The sequence below is a fragment of the Canis lupus genome, chromosome 16 (assembly GCF_003254725.2).
Source record: "Canis lupus dingo isolate Sandy chromosome 16, ASM325472v2, whole genome shotgun sequence".
Taxonomy (NCBI): domain Eukaryota; kingdom Metazoa; phylum Chordata; class Mammalia; order Carnivora; family Canidae; genus Canis; species Canis lupus.
In genome coordinates, this window is record NC_064258.1 from 7255125 (window position 1) to 7269415 (window position 14291).

A 14291-nucleotide genomic window follows, 5' to 3' on the forward strand; every position below is an offset into this window, starting at 1 on the left:
CAGTGCTCATCACAAGGGTGCTCCTTAATCCCCATCACCTATTTCACCCATCTCCCTTCTGGTGACCATCAGTTTGTTTTCTATTGCTAAGAGCATGTTTCTTGGTTTGCCTCTCTCTCTCTCCTTTTTCCCCCTTTGCTCGTTTCTTTGGTTTCTTAAATGAGATTGCATTGAGCCTATGCCTAGAGCCTCTGGTCACGGTATTTCTATTTTAGTGTTAACCCTGTGCAGATCCTAGAATGACACTCACATAACAGGAGTCACCTATACTGTGAAGTAGAGACCCATCCCTGAGGCCCATCCCCATGGAAAGTGTGCCAACAGCTGCCCATGACACCTCCATCCCAGCATGTGCCTGTCAGCCTCTGAGCAGCTGGGTGGGGTCAGTGATGACTGCTAGTCAAGAGAAGGAACATCACTGGCAAATGAGGATATCCGGGGAGGGTGGAGGGCACACTCTGTATCAGAGCATTCACTGCATAACCAATTTTCTTAATTCCAGGCATGGTTCCATTTCTTTACATATCTTTTCCAGTATGATCAACTAGACACTGGAAGACTAGAAATGGAGAAGGAGGAAGGAACATAAAGTAATAACACTCCTTTGGGAAAAGTTTCATTTCTTATAAACTTAAGCATCTATCTCCCTATGATCCCGCAGTTCCACTTGTAGGTAGTTGCCTAAAATAAATCAAAACCTATGTCCTCACAAGTACTTCTGTTATAATGTTCATAGTGCCTCTGTTCATTACAACTAATCATGACAGAAAACAAATATTCATCACCAAGAGAATGATATAGTCATACGAGGAAATACTACTCAGCAACCAAAAGTAACAAAACTCTGACAGACACAAAATGGATGAATTCAAGTGTATTACAATGAATGAAAAGGTCAGACTCCTCATAAATGCATGTGGTACCATACACTCTAGAATAGATAAAAGTAATCTGTAGTTAAAGAAACCACAACAGTCATTAAGAATCAGTAAAGCCAAGTGTAATGTGTTTGAAAAGAAAATGTGATTGACAAACCCCTAACAAGAATGAGCAAGCAATAAATAGAAATATTAATCACTAATGTCAGAAATTAAGCAAGGAATAGCACAATGGTGCAATAAAGTATAAACATATAAAAATGGATAGCATAAACAACTTTACGTTAATAAACTCGACAACTTAGATGAATTTAGCAATTCACCCCTAAAACACAAACAAGAAGCAGAGGTTTTGAATAGTCCTATAGCTTAGCTACTAAACACATTTACCTATAAATAAATATTTCCTCACAAAATAATCTCCTGGCCTAGATGTCTTCACTTGTGGATTTCTCCAAACAATTTAGGAGGAAATAATACAAACTTTTTTTCCCCATAAATTAGGGAAGGAGCACACTTTTTCCAACTCATTTTATGATAACCAAAATTACCTTCATACCAAAAATGATATGGATCTTACCTAAAAGAAAATTATAGGCCAATATCTCTCATTAACAGAGAGGCAAAATCCTGAATAAAATGCTAATGAACATAACCCAATAATTTAGAAAGGATACCCACATACCTCAGTTTTCACTCCTAATCTGTCTCGTCAGCGCTGAGGTGATTACTGTTGGGGTTTCTTTAACTACAGATAACTTTTATCTATTCTAGAGTGTATGGTACTATATCATACCATATGCATTTTTTGGTGTCTGACTTTTTCATTCACTGTAATGTACTTGAATTCTTTCATCTTGTGTTGTCAGAGTTTTGTTGCTTATTTACCACCTGCATATGTTTTTAGTGAGGTGTCTGTTCGGATCTTCTGCCCATTTTTTAAATAGAGTATTTGTTCTTATTGTTGAGTTTTAAGAGTTCCTTGCATGTTTTGGATACATGTCCAATATGTGTTTTGCCAAGTATTTTCTCCCAAACTGTGACTTGTCTTTTCATTCTCCTAACAGTCTTTCCCAGAGTAGAAGTGGGATTTTTCAATTTTTTCTTTCATAGATCATGCTTTTGGTGTTGTATATAAAAGGTATTCATCAAAACCAAGGTCATCTACATTTCTCCTCTGTTAGGTTCTGATGTTTATCGTATTTCATTTTACACTTAGGACTCTGATCCAATTCGAGGTTATTTTTGCGAAAGGTGTAAGATCTATGTCCAGGTATTTTTCATTTGAATATCCTATTGTTGCAGCACTTTTTGTTGAAAAGACTATCCTTTCTCCACTGAATTGCCTTTGTTCTTTGTTAGACATCAGTTGACAATATCTCTGTGGGTCTATTTCTGGGCTCTCTATTCTATTCTTCTAATATATTTTTTCTATTATTCCAACAATAAAACACTGTCTTGGTAACTATAGCTTTATAATAAGTTTTGAAGTTGAGTAGAGTCAGTGCATTCAACTCTGTTCTTCCTCAGGATTGTGTTGGCAATTCTGGGCCTTTCACCTTTTTATATAAACACTGGTATCACTTTGTCATTATCTACAAAATAACTTACTAGAATTTTGGTTGAGATTGCATTGAATCTATAGATCGAGTTGGGAAGAATTGACATCTTAATGACACTGTTTTCCTGTGCATGAATATGAAGTTTTCTCCATTTATTTGGATTTTTTATTTCTTTCATCAGACTCAAAGTTTTTGTAGCTTTCCTCAGATAAAATGAGCACAAACTTTGTTAAGCTTACAACTAAATATTTTTTGGTGCTAATGTAGACGGTGTTGTGTTTTTAATTTAAAATCCAGGATTTCATTGCTAGTTGGAAAGCAACTATATAGTAAAGTGATCAGCTTTTCTATACTAACTTTATATCCTGTGACCTTCTATAACCACTTCTCAATAACATTATACCACATAGGAGTAGTGCAAGTATCTCACATACCTTAAACATTGCTGTCATACATTTCCCTTATTCATGAGTTAGATCACCCACTTTGTTGCTGCTCTGTACTGACAAATTCTTATCTTTGAGATCAGGTAAGAATAAGAAAACTTGAATATTTTATTTTACTTTAATTTATTTCTACTCCATGATTCTTTGTTTTTACTGTAGATTCAATTTCTGAATCATACTATTTTCCTTGTCTTCAAACATCTTCTTTTAACATTTCTTACAAGGCTTATCTTCTGCTGACAAACTCCTTCAAATTTTGTTTGTTTGAGAAAGTATTTGTTCACCTGTGAGGATAATTTCCTGGGATAAAGAATTCCAGCCTGGTGGATTTCTTTCATCAGCACATTAAATATTTTACTCTGCTGTCCTTTTGGCTTGCACGTTTTCTGAGGAGGACTCTAATATAATTCTCACTGTTAGTCCTCTGTACATTAGGTGTTTTCTCCCCTTCTGGTTTCTTTCAACATTTTGTCTTTGCCTTTGATTTTCTGCAGTTTTAATAGGATATACCTACATGTGAATTGTTTGCTCTTTATCCTACTCCTAGTTTCTGAGCTTCCTGGATCTGTGGTTGGATGTCTTTTGTTAATTTTAGAAAGTTCTCAGTTATTATTACTTCTAACAATTTACTGCTAGTTCTCGTATCCCCAGGACACAGAAGATACAACTTTTGTAATGATGACAAATTCTTACTCTGTTTAATCTCTTTTTTTTAATTTTTATTTATTTATAATAGTCTCACAGAGAGAGAGAGAGAGAGGCAGAGACACAGGCAGAGGGAGAAGCAGGCTCCATGCACCGGGAGCCCGATGTGGGATTCGATCCCGGGTCTCCAGGATCCCGCCCTGGGCCAAAGGCAGGCGCCAAACCGCTGCGCCACCCAGGGATCCCTGTTTAATCTCCTTTATTACTTTTTCACTTTGCATTTCTGATTTGAAGTTTCTAATGACATACCATTAAGCTCACTGATTCTTTCCTCAACTATGTGTACTCTTTTCCTGAGCTCATTAAAGACAGCTTTATTTTTGTTTAAATCGGTTTTCTTCTCTAACAATTCATTTTTATTCTTTCTTAGGGTTTCCACTGCTCTACTGCTGTCACTCATTGACTCTTGCATTTTGGCCACTCTTCTACTAGAGCCCTTAGCATGTTAATCATAGTTATTTTTATTTTGTTGTTGTTGTTGTTTTCTTTTTTTTTAATAATAAATTTATTTTTTATTGGTGTTCAATTTGCCAACATACAGAATAACACCCAGTGCTCATCCCGTCAAGTGCCCCCCTCAGTGCCCATCACCCATTCACCCCCACCCCCCACCCTCCTCCACTTCCACCACCCCTTGTTCATTTCCCAGAGTTAGAAGTTCTTATGCTCTGTCTCCCTTTCTGATATTTCCTACCCATTTCTTCTCCCTTCCCTTCTATCCCCTTTCACTATTATTTATATTCCCCAAATGAATGAGAACATATAATGTTTGTCCTTCTCCGATTGACTCATTTCACTCAGCATAATGCCCTCCAGTTCCATCCACATTGAAGCAAAAGGTGGGTATTTGTCATTTCTAATAGCTGAGTAATATTCCATTGTATACATAAACCACATCTTCTTTATCCATTCATAGTTATTTTTAAATCCCAGTCTGATTATTTCAACATTTCTGCCATATCTGAGTCTAGTTCTCATGTTTGTCCTGTCTCTTCATACTTTTTTTTTTGGGGGGGGGGGTATTCTTTTGTTTGGTTTTGTTTTGTTTTAGTATTCCTTGTTATATTTCACTGGAAGCTGTACATTACAAAATGGGTGAAAAGACCTGAGGTAAACTGGTCTTCTATGTGAGGTCATATGTTTACCTGGCTAGGAGCTGGGCTGTGTTTACTGTTTAATGCAGCTGTAGGTGTGAGAGGCTAAAATAAATCTCTTGTTCTTATTGCTGTCTCATCTGTTGTCTTTGTGTTTCCCTAGAATCTCCTTCTTAAATAAGGTCCTAGACTCACAGCTATTTCTCTTAATCCCCTGTTATCATACATAAGCCCTACTGATGTGGTGGTAAGGAGTGGAGGGAGTGAAGCATTCCATAGTCCAATCATTAGGTCTCAGTCTTTCCTTGAGCCTGTGTCCCTGGGTCATGACTTTACCTTCCCTGTAACCTTGGTGAAACAGGAAGGACAGAGAGATCTGGAGCTGGCTATTTCCCTCTCCCCAGATTGGTTAGACTCTGGTGAAAATCAAACATATTTAGGCGTTAACAAAATAGTTCCCACTGAAGGTAGGCGTCTAAGGAAGAGGATGCTCTTAGTGTATTTCACAATGGTTACTCTTCCCCTTCCCCTAATTTGATAGGACTCCTAGTTCTCTGATCTTCACCCTGAGATGCTGATAAGGGTCCTAGGGACACAATTCACAAATGTGTGGGGGCCCTCCTGAGACTGACACCCTCAAGGTTGTCCACACTGAGCCTCCAAAATTTGTCATGTACCTTTAAATTCTTCTAACTTTATACTGGCTCCAACAATGGGCTTCTGCTCCAGAGTATCTGCCCCAGTACCCTGTCATTCATCGTATTTGCCCATCTTTCCAATCTGGAGAGCAATGGTTTGCCCTGTGACCTGAATTCTCTGATGGATGTAAGAAACTATGATGCTTTTCAGTTTCTTTGTGTTTTACTCTTGTTGTGAGCAACAGTGACAACTTCCAAGATCCTTACATACTGAACTGGAAAACAAAAATCCCCCTAATCATTTGGTTTTAGTTTTTTAGCATCACATATTTATTGTTCTTGCAAATATTTTCTCAACATACTGATATATTTGTGTGTTAATAAAATTTAATAAAATCAAAACTTTGATTTAGTATAAATCAAAAAACAGAAATGTCAAAAAACAAAAAGAATATAAACTTCTGTTATAATATGTATTCCCTTTTCTTTTTTTGATTTTGTTTTGGATTTTATTTATTTATTAGAGAAAGAGAGAACGAGCAGGGGAAAGAGGAAGAAGTAGACTCCCGGCTGAGCAGGGAGCCCAATCTGGGGTTCAATCTCAGGGCCCTGGGACCATGACTTGAGCCAAAGGCAGACACTTAACCAAGTGAGCCACCCAGGCACCCCTAATTAGTTGATTTTAATATAAATTACAGATACAGAGACACTACACAAAGCAAATGTGTATCTAATTTATCATGAGGTAAGTACCTTTGTCACTACCACCCAGATCAAAGGGAAAGAAAGAACATTCATAGAAACCCCAGAACCTTCTGCATTACCCCATTATAATCACAATCCTCATTTCCCCACAAGTAGCTATCTTTGCAATCATCACTTTACTACCTTTCTTTCATCAACCAAATTTGCATCACTACACACTATAGCTTAGTCTTGCCCATTTTCTAAAAATTTCATGTATTCTTTACTCCCTTTAATCTGTAAATCTTTTCACCATTCCTTTCTTTTCCTTATAATCCATTTGTTGCACTCACAAGGTGTTTTGACAGTAGTTTCCTGTAGTCTGGATTTTGGTGAGGTCACCCTTATGGTACACTAAAATATATCTTTCTGTTCTACACATATTTTCCATAGATTGGCAGCTGAATTCAGGGCACTGATAAGACTAAGCTCCACATGGAGACACATGGTATTCAAAATGGCACAAAGTAGGGTGCCTAAGGTGCTTCGTTGGTTAAGGATCTGACTTTAGCTGGGGTCATGATCTCAGGGTCATAGGACTGAGCCCCACAATGAACTCCATGCTCACCATGGAGTCAGCTTGAAGACAGTCTCTCTCCTTCTCCTCTGCTCCTCCCCCTGCTCTCTCTCTCTCTCTCTCTCTCAAATAAAAAAAAATAAGTTTATAAAATAAAAGGCTATAAGTAGTGATAAAAAGAGAATTTAAAAAGCACTAAGAGAAAAGAAAACAGTTACATATAAGGTAAGTCCCATAAGGCTATCTGCTGATTTTCAGCAGAAATTCTGCAGGCCAGAAGAGAGTGGCATGGTATGTTCAAAGTGCTGAGAGTAAATAACCTACAACCAAGAATACTGTTTCCATCAGGGCTTTGGTTCAGATAACAGAAGAAATAAAGTGTTTCTCATATTAAAAAAAAAAAGTTAAAATAATTCATGACCACTAAATCAACCCCACAATAAGTGAAAAGGGGACTCTTTCAGTGGAAAGGAAAGACCATAAGCAGGAGTAAGAAAAGTAGGAAGCACAGAAGCAAAAAAAAGTTAAGTATATCTATAAAAACCAGTCAAGGGATTCACAATATAAAAGGATATAAACTATGATACCATATACCTAAATGTTAGTGGGTAGGGAGAGGAGTAAAGGATGGGTTCAAATTTAAGCAACCACAACTTACTAGAGACTGTTATGTGCTTAGATGTTATATATAAACCAAATAGTAACCACAAATCAAAAACCAGTAATAGATATGTAAGAAATAAAGAGAAAGAAATTCAATCATATCATTAAGAAAGCCAGCAAGCCATGAGAGAAGACACAGAGAACTATAAAAATAACCATAAAACAAGTAACAAAATGGCAATAAGTACACCTGTAATAATTACTTTGAATGTAAATGGACTATAGGCTCCAATCAAAAGATAGAGTGTGACAGAATGAATATAAAAGCAAGAACCATCCATCTGCAGCCTACATGAGATTCATTTAAGGCCTAAGACACATGGAGATGGAAACTGAAGAGAAGGAAAAGCATTGCTCATGCAAAAGGGAGTGAAAAGAAAGCCACGGTAGTAATAATTATATCAAACAAGACAGACTTTAAAACAAAGATGTAACAAGAGACAAGGACATTACATTCCAACAAGAAGATGTAGCGATTATAAATATTTACGCATCCAGCAAACTTGCCCAACATAATCAGTAGTAATAAAATGATAGTAGGAGATTTTAACTCCCCACTTACATCAAAGGATAAATCATCCAAATAGAAAGTCAGTAAGGAATCAGTGGCTTCGAATGACACATTGGACCAGGTAAATCTAACAAACATATTCAGAACACTGCAATTCAAAACAGAAAAATACATATTCTTATCAAGTGCCCATAGAACAGTCTCCAGAATAGATAGATGTATTATGTTGGGAAGGTAGTCTTTTGTGCACACTATTTTGACCCCTGCTTAGCCACATAAGAATGGAAAAATATTAGCAATGGTAGTGTCAGGAAAGGGAATGGGATGGGACAATATAGGAACTGAGATGTGGGTTCAGAAGCTCACTGTAGAGCTGGAAGATAACTTGGTAAACCTGCTCCTTGTGGGGGAGGGGAATAAAGACAGAAATGTAGCTGAGGAGAAGAGAGAACAAATGCCTTTGTCAGGTTGAACAATATAAAGAAAGTGGGGAGACGTGAACTGGGGCTGCCCATGTCCTGCCCTCCCTGCACTGCTGCCCCAGCCCAGGGACACAGCAAGGTCAATTCACTCTTGTCACATCAAGTCCCAGAACCCAACCCATTGACCTCCCAAATTTGGGGCTGGCATGAAAATGGGAGTCATGTCAGATATGAAAATGCCTCTTTCCATACACTCTATCCTCAGCCTGAGAAAGTTTACCAATTAAAGATGTGCCTGAATTAACGCACATCTGGCACTGAGGTTGAGAAGCAGGCAGGATTGTGGTGAGTTCACTGTCATAACAGCCAGTAGAGGGGAAGATCTACAAGGAAGGAGTGTCCCTGCTGGATCTGCGGAAGGAACCTCAAAAAAAGGTTGGGGCCTGAGGATGGACTTGTGGTCATTCTCATATGAAACATAGGGTGATTTAAGCAGTGAGAAAATCATTAAAGCATAGGACAATATATGGGAAGATGACCCAGGACCTAGAATCAAACATGGAGTCAGCTGCCATGAAATGAATTACTGTTTTTCTGACTCAAAGACCTGAGTGTTCTGGAAAAAAAAAATCACACATACTGTGTACATTTGCACTTATCAAAATTGTATTGTGACATGTATTATAATTGCAGAAAAGTATATTATTGTACATATCTAGTCAAAAATAATAATGTGATATCCCATGTAAGAATCATCTGTTTATAAATGGGGAACTGTCAATGTCTAAAAATTCCCTTGAAGGATTTTGAAGAATTTCCCTATACATCACAAAATATGTAATGATTAAAATGACCAGTACATATTGAGTTACTGCTTTCAAATTAATCATATCCATGATGAAGAGGTCACAATTGTCCTTAGGACACAGCTAATCCCGGAGAAGTTGACAGCAGCGTTTCACAACATCTCGAAAGGCCTCCATGAATTTGTCATTCCGGAGGGTAAAGATAAGTGGATTCAGAAAAGGGGTCACCACTGAAACCAGCAGTGATGCTACTCTGTTGTAATCAGCTGCCTGGGTTTGCTTGGGTTTCACATAGAGGAACAAGCAGGTGCCATACCCAATCACGACAAAGGTGAAGTGAGACGCACACGTAGAAAAGGCTTTCCTCCGCCCAGAGGCTGAGGGGATCTTGAGGATGGTGGAGATGATGTAGGTGTAGGAGATGATTGTAGGGATCAGAGAACCAAAAAGAACAAAGACAGCCATTAGGAATAGAATAAACTCTATGAAAAGAGTATTGTTGCAGGATAGTTTGAGCAATTGCCCTCGGTCACAGAAGAAATTGTTCACCACATTGGATTTGCAGAACGTAAGCTGAAATGTGGCATACACTGGCCAGATTTCAAAAAGGAACCCAAACACCCATGACACAATGACCACCCAGATACAGGTGCGGCTGTTCATAATGACATTATACCTCAAAGGGTTACAGACAGCCACGTAACGGTCCACAGCCATTGCTCCCAGTAATGCAAACTCGGTGGTCCCCAGAGAAAGGTACAGGAAGAGCTGGGTGACACATGCAGCGAGAGATATCGTTAGCATCCCAGGGAGCAGCAACTCCCAAAGCATCACAGGCACAATAACAGATGTAACCAAGATCTCCAAGGCAGAGAGGTGACTAAGGAAGAAATACATGGGGGACTGCAGACGTTTATCAGCACACACAATCAAGATGATGACCATGTTTCCCATTAATGTCACTGAGTAGAAGAAGAAGAAGGTAGCAAAGAGAAGATGGTGTAGATCCTTGGAGCCAGGGAAGCCAAGGAGATAAAATTCAGTGGCACTAGACTGATTCCCCAACATTTAGTTCTGAGCTCTTGTTCCGTGGGAAATCTAAAGAGCAAAGGAGAGAAAACAGGCTTCTGATCTCAAAAAGATTAAGGACATTTCCAATTTGAGAAAAATATCCTACTGCTAGAATCCACAACATAATGCTCCTATTATCAATACAAGATTGGTGTTAAATGTTTTTTTTTATTTTTATTTTTTGGTGTTAAATGTTTTATGAAGAACATGTATCATATATGAAGGTAAAGGTAAATGCACATAAAGAAAAAAAAAGGTAAATGCACAGGAACATGAGAAATAGCCACCAATACCACATTCAGGGCATGAAAACCCACCCACCCCTGTCTCTACCCTTTTCTCTCAACTCACCGGCCATCCTTCCTCCAAATTTACTCTGACCTGCCACCTTGTCCTCTTTCCTGACCACAGTGTGCTTGTTTAGACCATTAACCCTGCCATCTCAAATGCCCTAAAGTGTCTTCTCTGCCCCTTATATTTGGTATGTGCTGCAAAATCCTGCTACATTTCAAGAGATATAAGCATGGTTGATCCCAAATGTAGCTAATTACACCCATACATGGTTATTTCTATGTATCTTCTAAACATAGGCTCTATTTGCATTATATTCAGGTTAAGTTCTGCCTCAATTATGCTATCAACGTTGCATTGATGTTGGAACATGGGACCTATTTAGGATATTGTCATAAGATAAGAATATTTTAAGACAAAATATGGAGTGTTTCCCTGACACCTGGAATGCTGGCTCCCTGAAGGGGATTATCCACTACTTCCTCCTTATCCTCATGATGAAAACCATCCTCCATTTCACATTTCAAGGATGTATATCCTCCAAGAGGAAAGAGACTCACCAGGTCCCTGTTAGTGAACACTAACTTGAAGTTTTTGTCTCCTCTCATCAGTAGCTGATAACATGGAGGAGGGTATTGAAAGGATTTCCTACCTCTTGCAGTGTCTACAACCTGGACCAGAAGACAAGAAAACACCTGTGATAGAGAAGCAAAATCCTCCATATCCCCTAGGTGTCAAATCTCTGTTTCCAAAAGGGAGACAAGACCTCCAAACGGGCAGCCTGTCTCTCCAACCAAACTGTCATGGGGTCAGTGCCATAGAGCAACTTGGATAATGAAAAGAGCACGTCTGCTGATCTATGACTCCCTGTTTTCTCCAGGGCCAAAGGGTAATGAAAAAGTTAGAATACACTCATAGAGATCATGAGTGTATCATTGATATACTCCAGATCCTCAGGCAGTCTGGAATCCCTCATTAACCACATCCAGTCTTTGCCCAAAGATGTCCACTCCAAAAGCTACATCCACAATTTCACTCTCTAACCTCTTTAAGACATATTTTTTCTTTTTATTGGCTCTCATCAATAGCTCAAATCATATGCTATGTTTATTTGTTTCTTAATTTATCCCCAAAATCCCACATCACAATGAAGTACCTTGAAGCAAGTTGTTTATATTACTTATATTGCCACTTGTGACAAGAACAGAGTCAGACAAAGTGTGTATACTCTAGAGATATTTTTAAATGAATATATCAATTAATAGATCAAGGAAGAAATCAATGAAGAAACAAGGAGTTTCCAACTTGGATATGTATCCCTCCATTCACTCTCCTCCTAAGCACTGCCCACTCAGCCTGCAGTCTCACTTCCCGGAGATCCCTGACATGATGGCAAGCAGATACCAGGAAGACATGAAGACAGACGATAGAGCAGGGACTTAGGTGATAGCAGAGAGTGTACGCATCACCAGCACTGGACCCCATCAACCTGCCTTTTGCTATGGAGGAAGCTCTGAGGGAGAGCCATGTACTCTGCAGCTCCCTTAATCCACTCTTCAAGCTCTAGGACTCTTGTTCTATAATGCAGCCAAGCCCCGCCCCTCCCATGATGATGCCCTTCTACTCTCTCCTTCACTGAATGGGATACCTGGCAGACACCCACCTCCAGAGAAGAGGATTGGACTGGAAAGGTCTATTGTTCTTCAGGTATCAACCCAGGCTACCCTTGGCTAGTAAAGAGACATGCTAGGGAGGCAGGGGCAGCTCCTGCTGTCTCCACTCATGGCAAAGACACCATCCACACACTGGAGCTTAGAAATAGTCCACAAGTATTGCTGAGAGGAATCTGCCTATCTCCCCCTCCTTCGTTCGCTCTGCCTCCTTCTTTCTCTACCTGACCTGTCTCCAAGGACAGTTATACACTGAGGAATAATTTGCACACTTTCAGAGACACACTAGGGATACACTTAAGGAAAAGCTGGAGAACCTTTTACTCTTCTCTCTTGAGGATAATCACATTTTAGATCCTGGAAAAGTTCTGTGTGTTGAGCAAACTTAAAAACTCCTAGTCAGGAATTTCTCAGAGTCCAGACTGCCTTCTTCTCAGCACAACCACCAAGCTGTGAACAGTCAGCCCCCTGATCTGCTCTGTGCTTTGCCCTGACTCCATGTAGCCCTACAGAGCCTAAGCTACCCCCAGGATGATGACTCCACTCATGGCTCCAAGACATACCTCAAAAGCCTAGAGCTCATTACATCTACTTCTTCATCTTCCCAAGGTTTCACGAAGCACGTTCTTCCCAGAGGATCTCTGCACAGTCTCCACCACATATCCTCTGTCCACAGTGCTGGGGGCCTGTTGAGAGGGAGAGACAAGACCTATCCCCTACTCCAAATTCACATCCCGCTAATGCCACAGCCCATACCAGGCCCTCCAACATGCATCCAGTTGTGGCTGTTCAGCCATATATTTCTCTTCTAGATCTTCAAATGCTCTCAGCTCACCTCCCTGTGCCACTAAATTGAGGGGTGAAAGTGAAGAAACAAAATTCAGAAGCAACAACAAAATACTACGTGAAAGTAAGCACAGCTGAGCTACTGGGCAACACAGCAAAATCACTTTTAAAATATTGACTCTTACAACTTGAGAACCAACCATCATTTTTCGTAAAATAATCAGATCACAATTTCAAAACAAATGGAGGGATATAAGGTAAAGTGTAAATTTCCCTCTCCCCAGCTGTTTGATTTTCCTGATCCATCTGCTAGAGATAAATATTACTATAAGTTATTATTAGAGTTTTCTAGTGTATTCATACAGACATATTCTGTGTGTTTTTAAGAATATCCATATGTACGATTTTTAAGTAAATAATATTTTAGTAAATATATTATCCAGCTACCTTCTTCTGATATACATCTATGTGTGTGTATTTATGCTTGTATGTGTATTAAACTTTCTATATTAACAATGATATGTGAATCACATTTTACATGATTGCTTAATATTCAATTATGAAATCACTAATTATTTTCTAATAAACATGCTGATAAATGTTTTCCAATTCTTCTATCTATATTGCTGCTGCAATAAATATTCTCATGTCTGAAAAGTTATACAACTTTTTTTTTTTAAGTTACATTTATTTATTTGAGAGAGAAAAAGAGAGCATGAGAGGGAGGGGCAAAGGGAGAGAGGATCTCAAGCCGACTCTACACTGAGAACAGAGCCAGACTTGGGGCTCAATCTCTAGACCAGGACATCATGACCTGAGCTGAAACCAAGAGTCGTTGCTGAACCAACTGTACCACTCAGGGGCCCCCATAACTTTTCAATTATATAACGTTTAGCGGATATCAAATCACTCTCAAAAAGTTGCATTAATTAAAAAAAAGTTGCATTAATTTATAACCTCTATGTAAAGTTTTTACGCGTAATTCCAGTTAGTTAACGTACAGTGTAGTATTAGTTTCAGGTATACAGTATAGTGACTCCACACTTCCAGACATCACTCAGTGCTCATCACAAGGGTGCTCCTTAATCCCCATCACCTATTTCACCCATCTCCCTTCTGGTGACCATCAGTTTGTTTTCTATTGCTAAGAGCATGTTTCTTGGTTTGCCTCTCTCTCTCTCCTTTTTCCCCCTTTGCTCGTTTCTTTGGTTTCTTAAATGAGATTGCATTGAGCCTATGCCTAGAGCCTCTGGTCACGGTATTTCTATTTTAGTGTTAACCCTGTGCAGATCCTAGAATGACACTCACATAACAGGAGTCACCTATACTGTGAAGTAGAGACCCATCCCTGAGGCCCATCCCCATGGAAAGTGTGCCAACAGCTGCCCATGACACCTCCATCCCAGCATGTGCCTGTCAGCCTCTGAGCAGCTGGGTGGGGTCAGTGATGACTGCTAGTCAAGAGAAGGAACATCACTGGCAAATGA

The 14291-nt window shown here is 39.2% G+C and overlaps 2 protein-coding genes across 2 annotated transcripts in view; one reads left to right on the forward strand and one right to left on the reverse strand.

The window, feature by feature from the left end:
- Window positions 1-13367, forward strand: part of CLEC5A (C-type lectin domain containing 5A) — a 41349-nt gene extending 27982 nt beyond the window's left edge. Inside the window, exon 8 of the mRNA XM_049094882.1 lies at window positions 12628-13367. Coding sequence (XP_048950839.1) covers window positions 12628-12874 — 247 coding nt within the window. The 3' untranslated portion in view covers window positions 12875-13367. The remainder of the gene's footprint in view (window positions 1-12627) is intronic.
- Window positions 9110-10205, reverse strand: LOC112651047 (olfactory receptor 9A4-like). The gene has a single exon (XM_025433993.3). The coding sequence runs from the start codon at window positions 10052-10054 to the stop codon at window positions 9110-9112; it is 945 nt and encodes a 314-aa protein (XP_025289778.3). The 5' UTR covers window positions 10055-10205.
- Window positions 13368-14291: the final 924 nt, after the last annotated feature.

Coding starts and splice junctions, on each gene's coding strand:
- LOC112651047 (XM_025433993.3), bottom strand. CDS start 10,054: ATGTTGGGGAATCAGTCTAGTGCCACTGAATTTTATCTCCTTGGCTTC.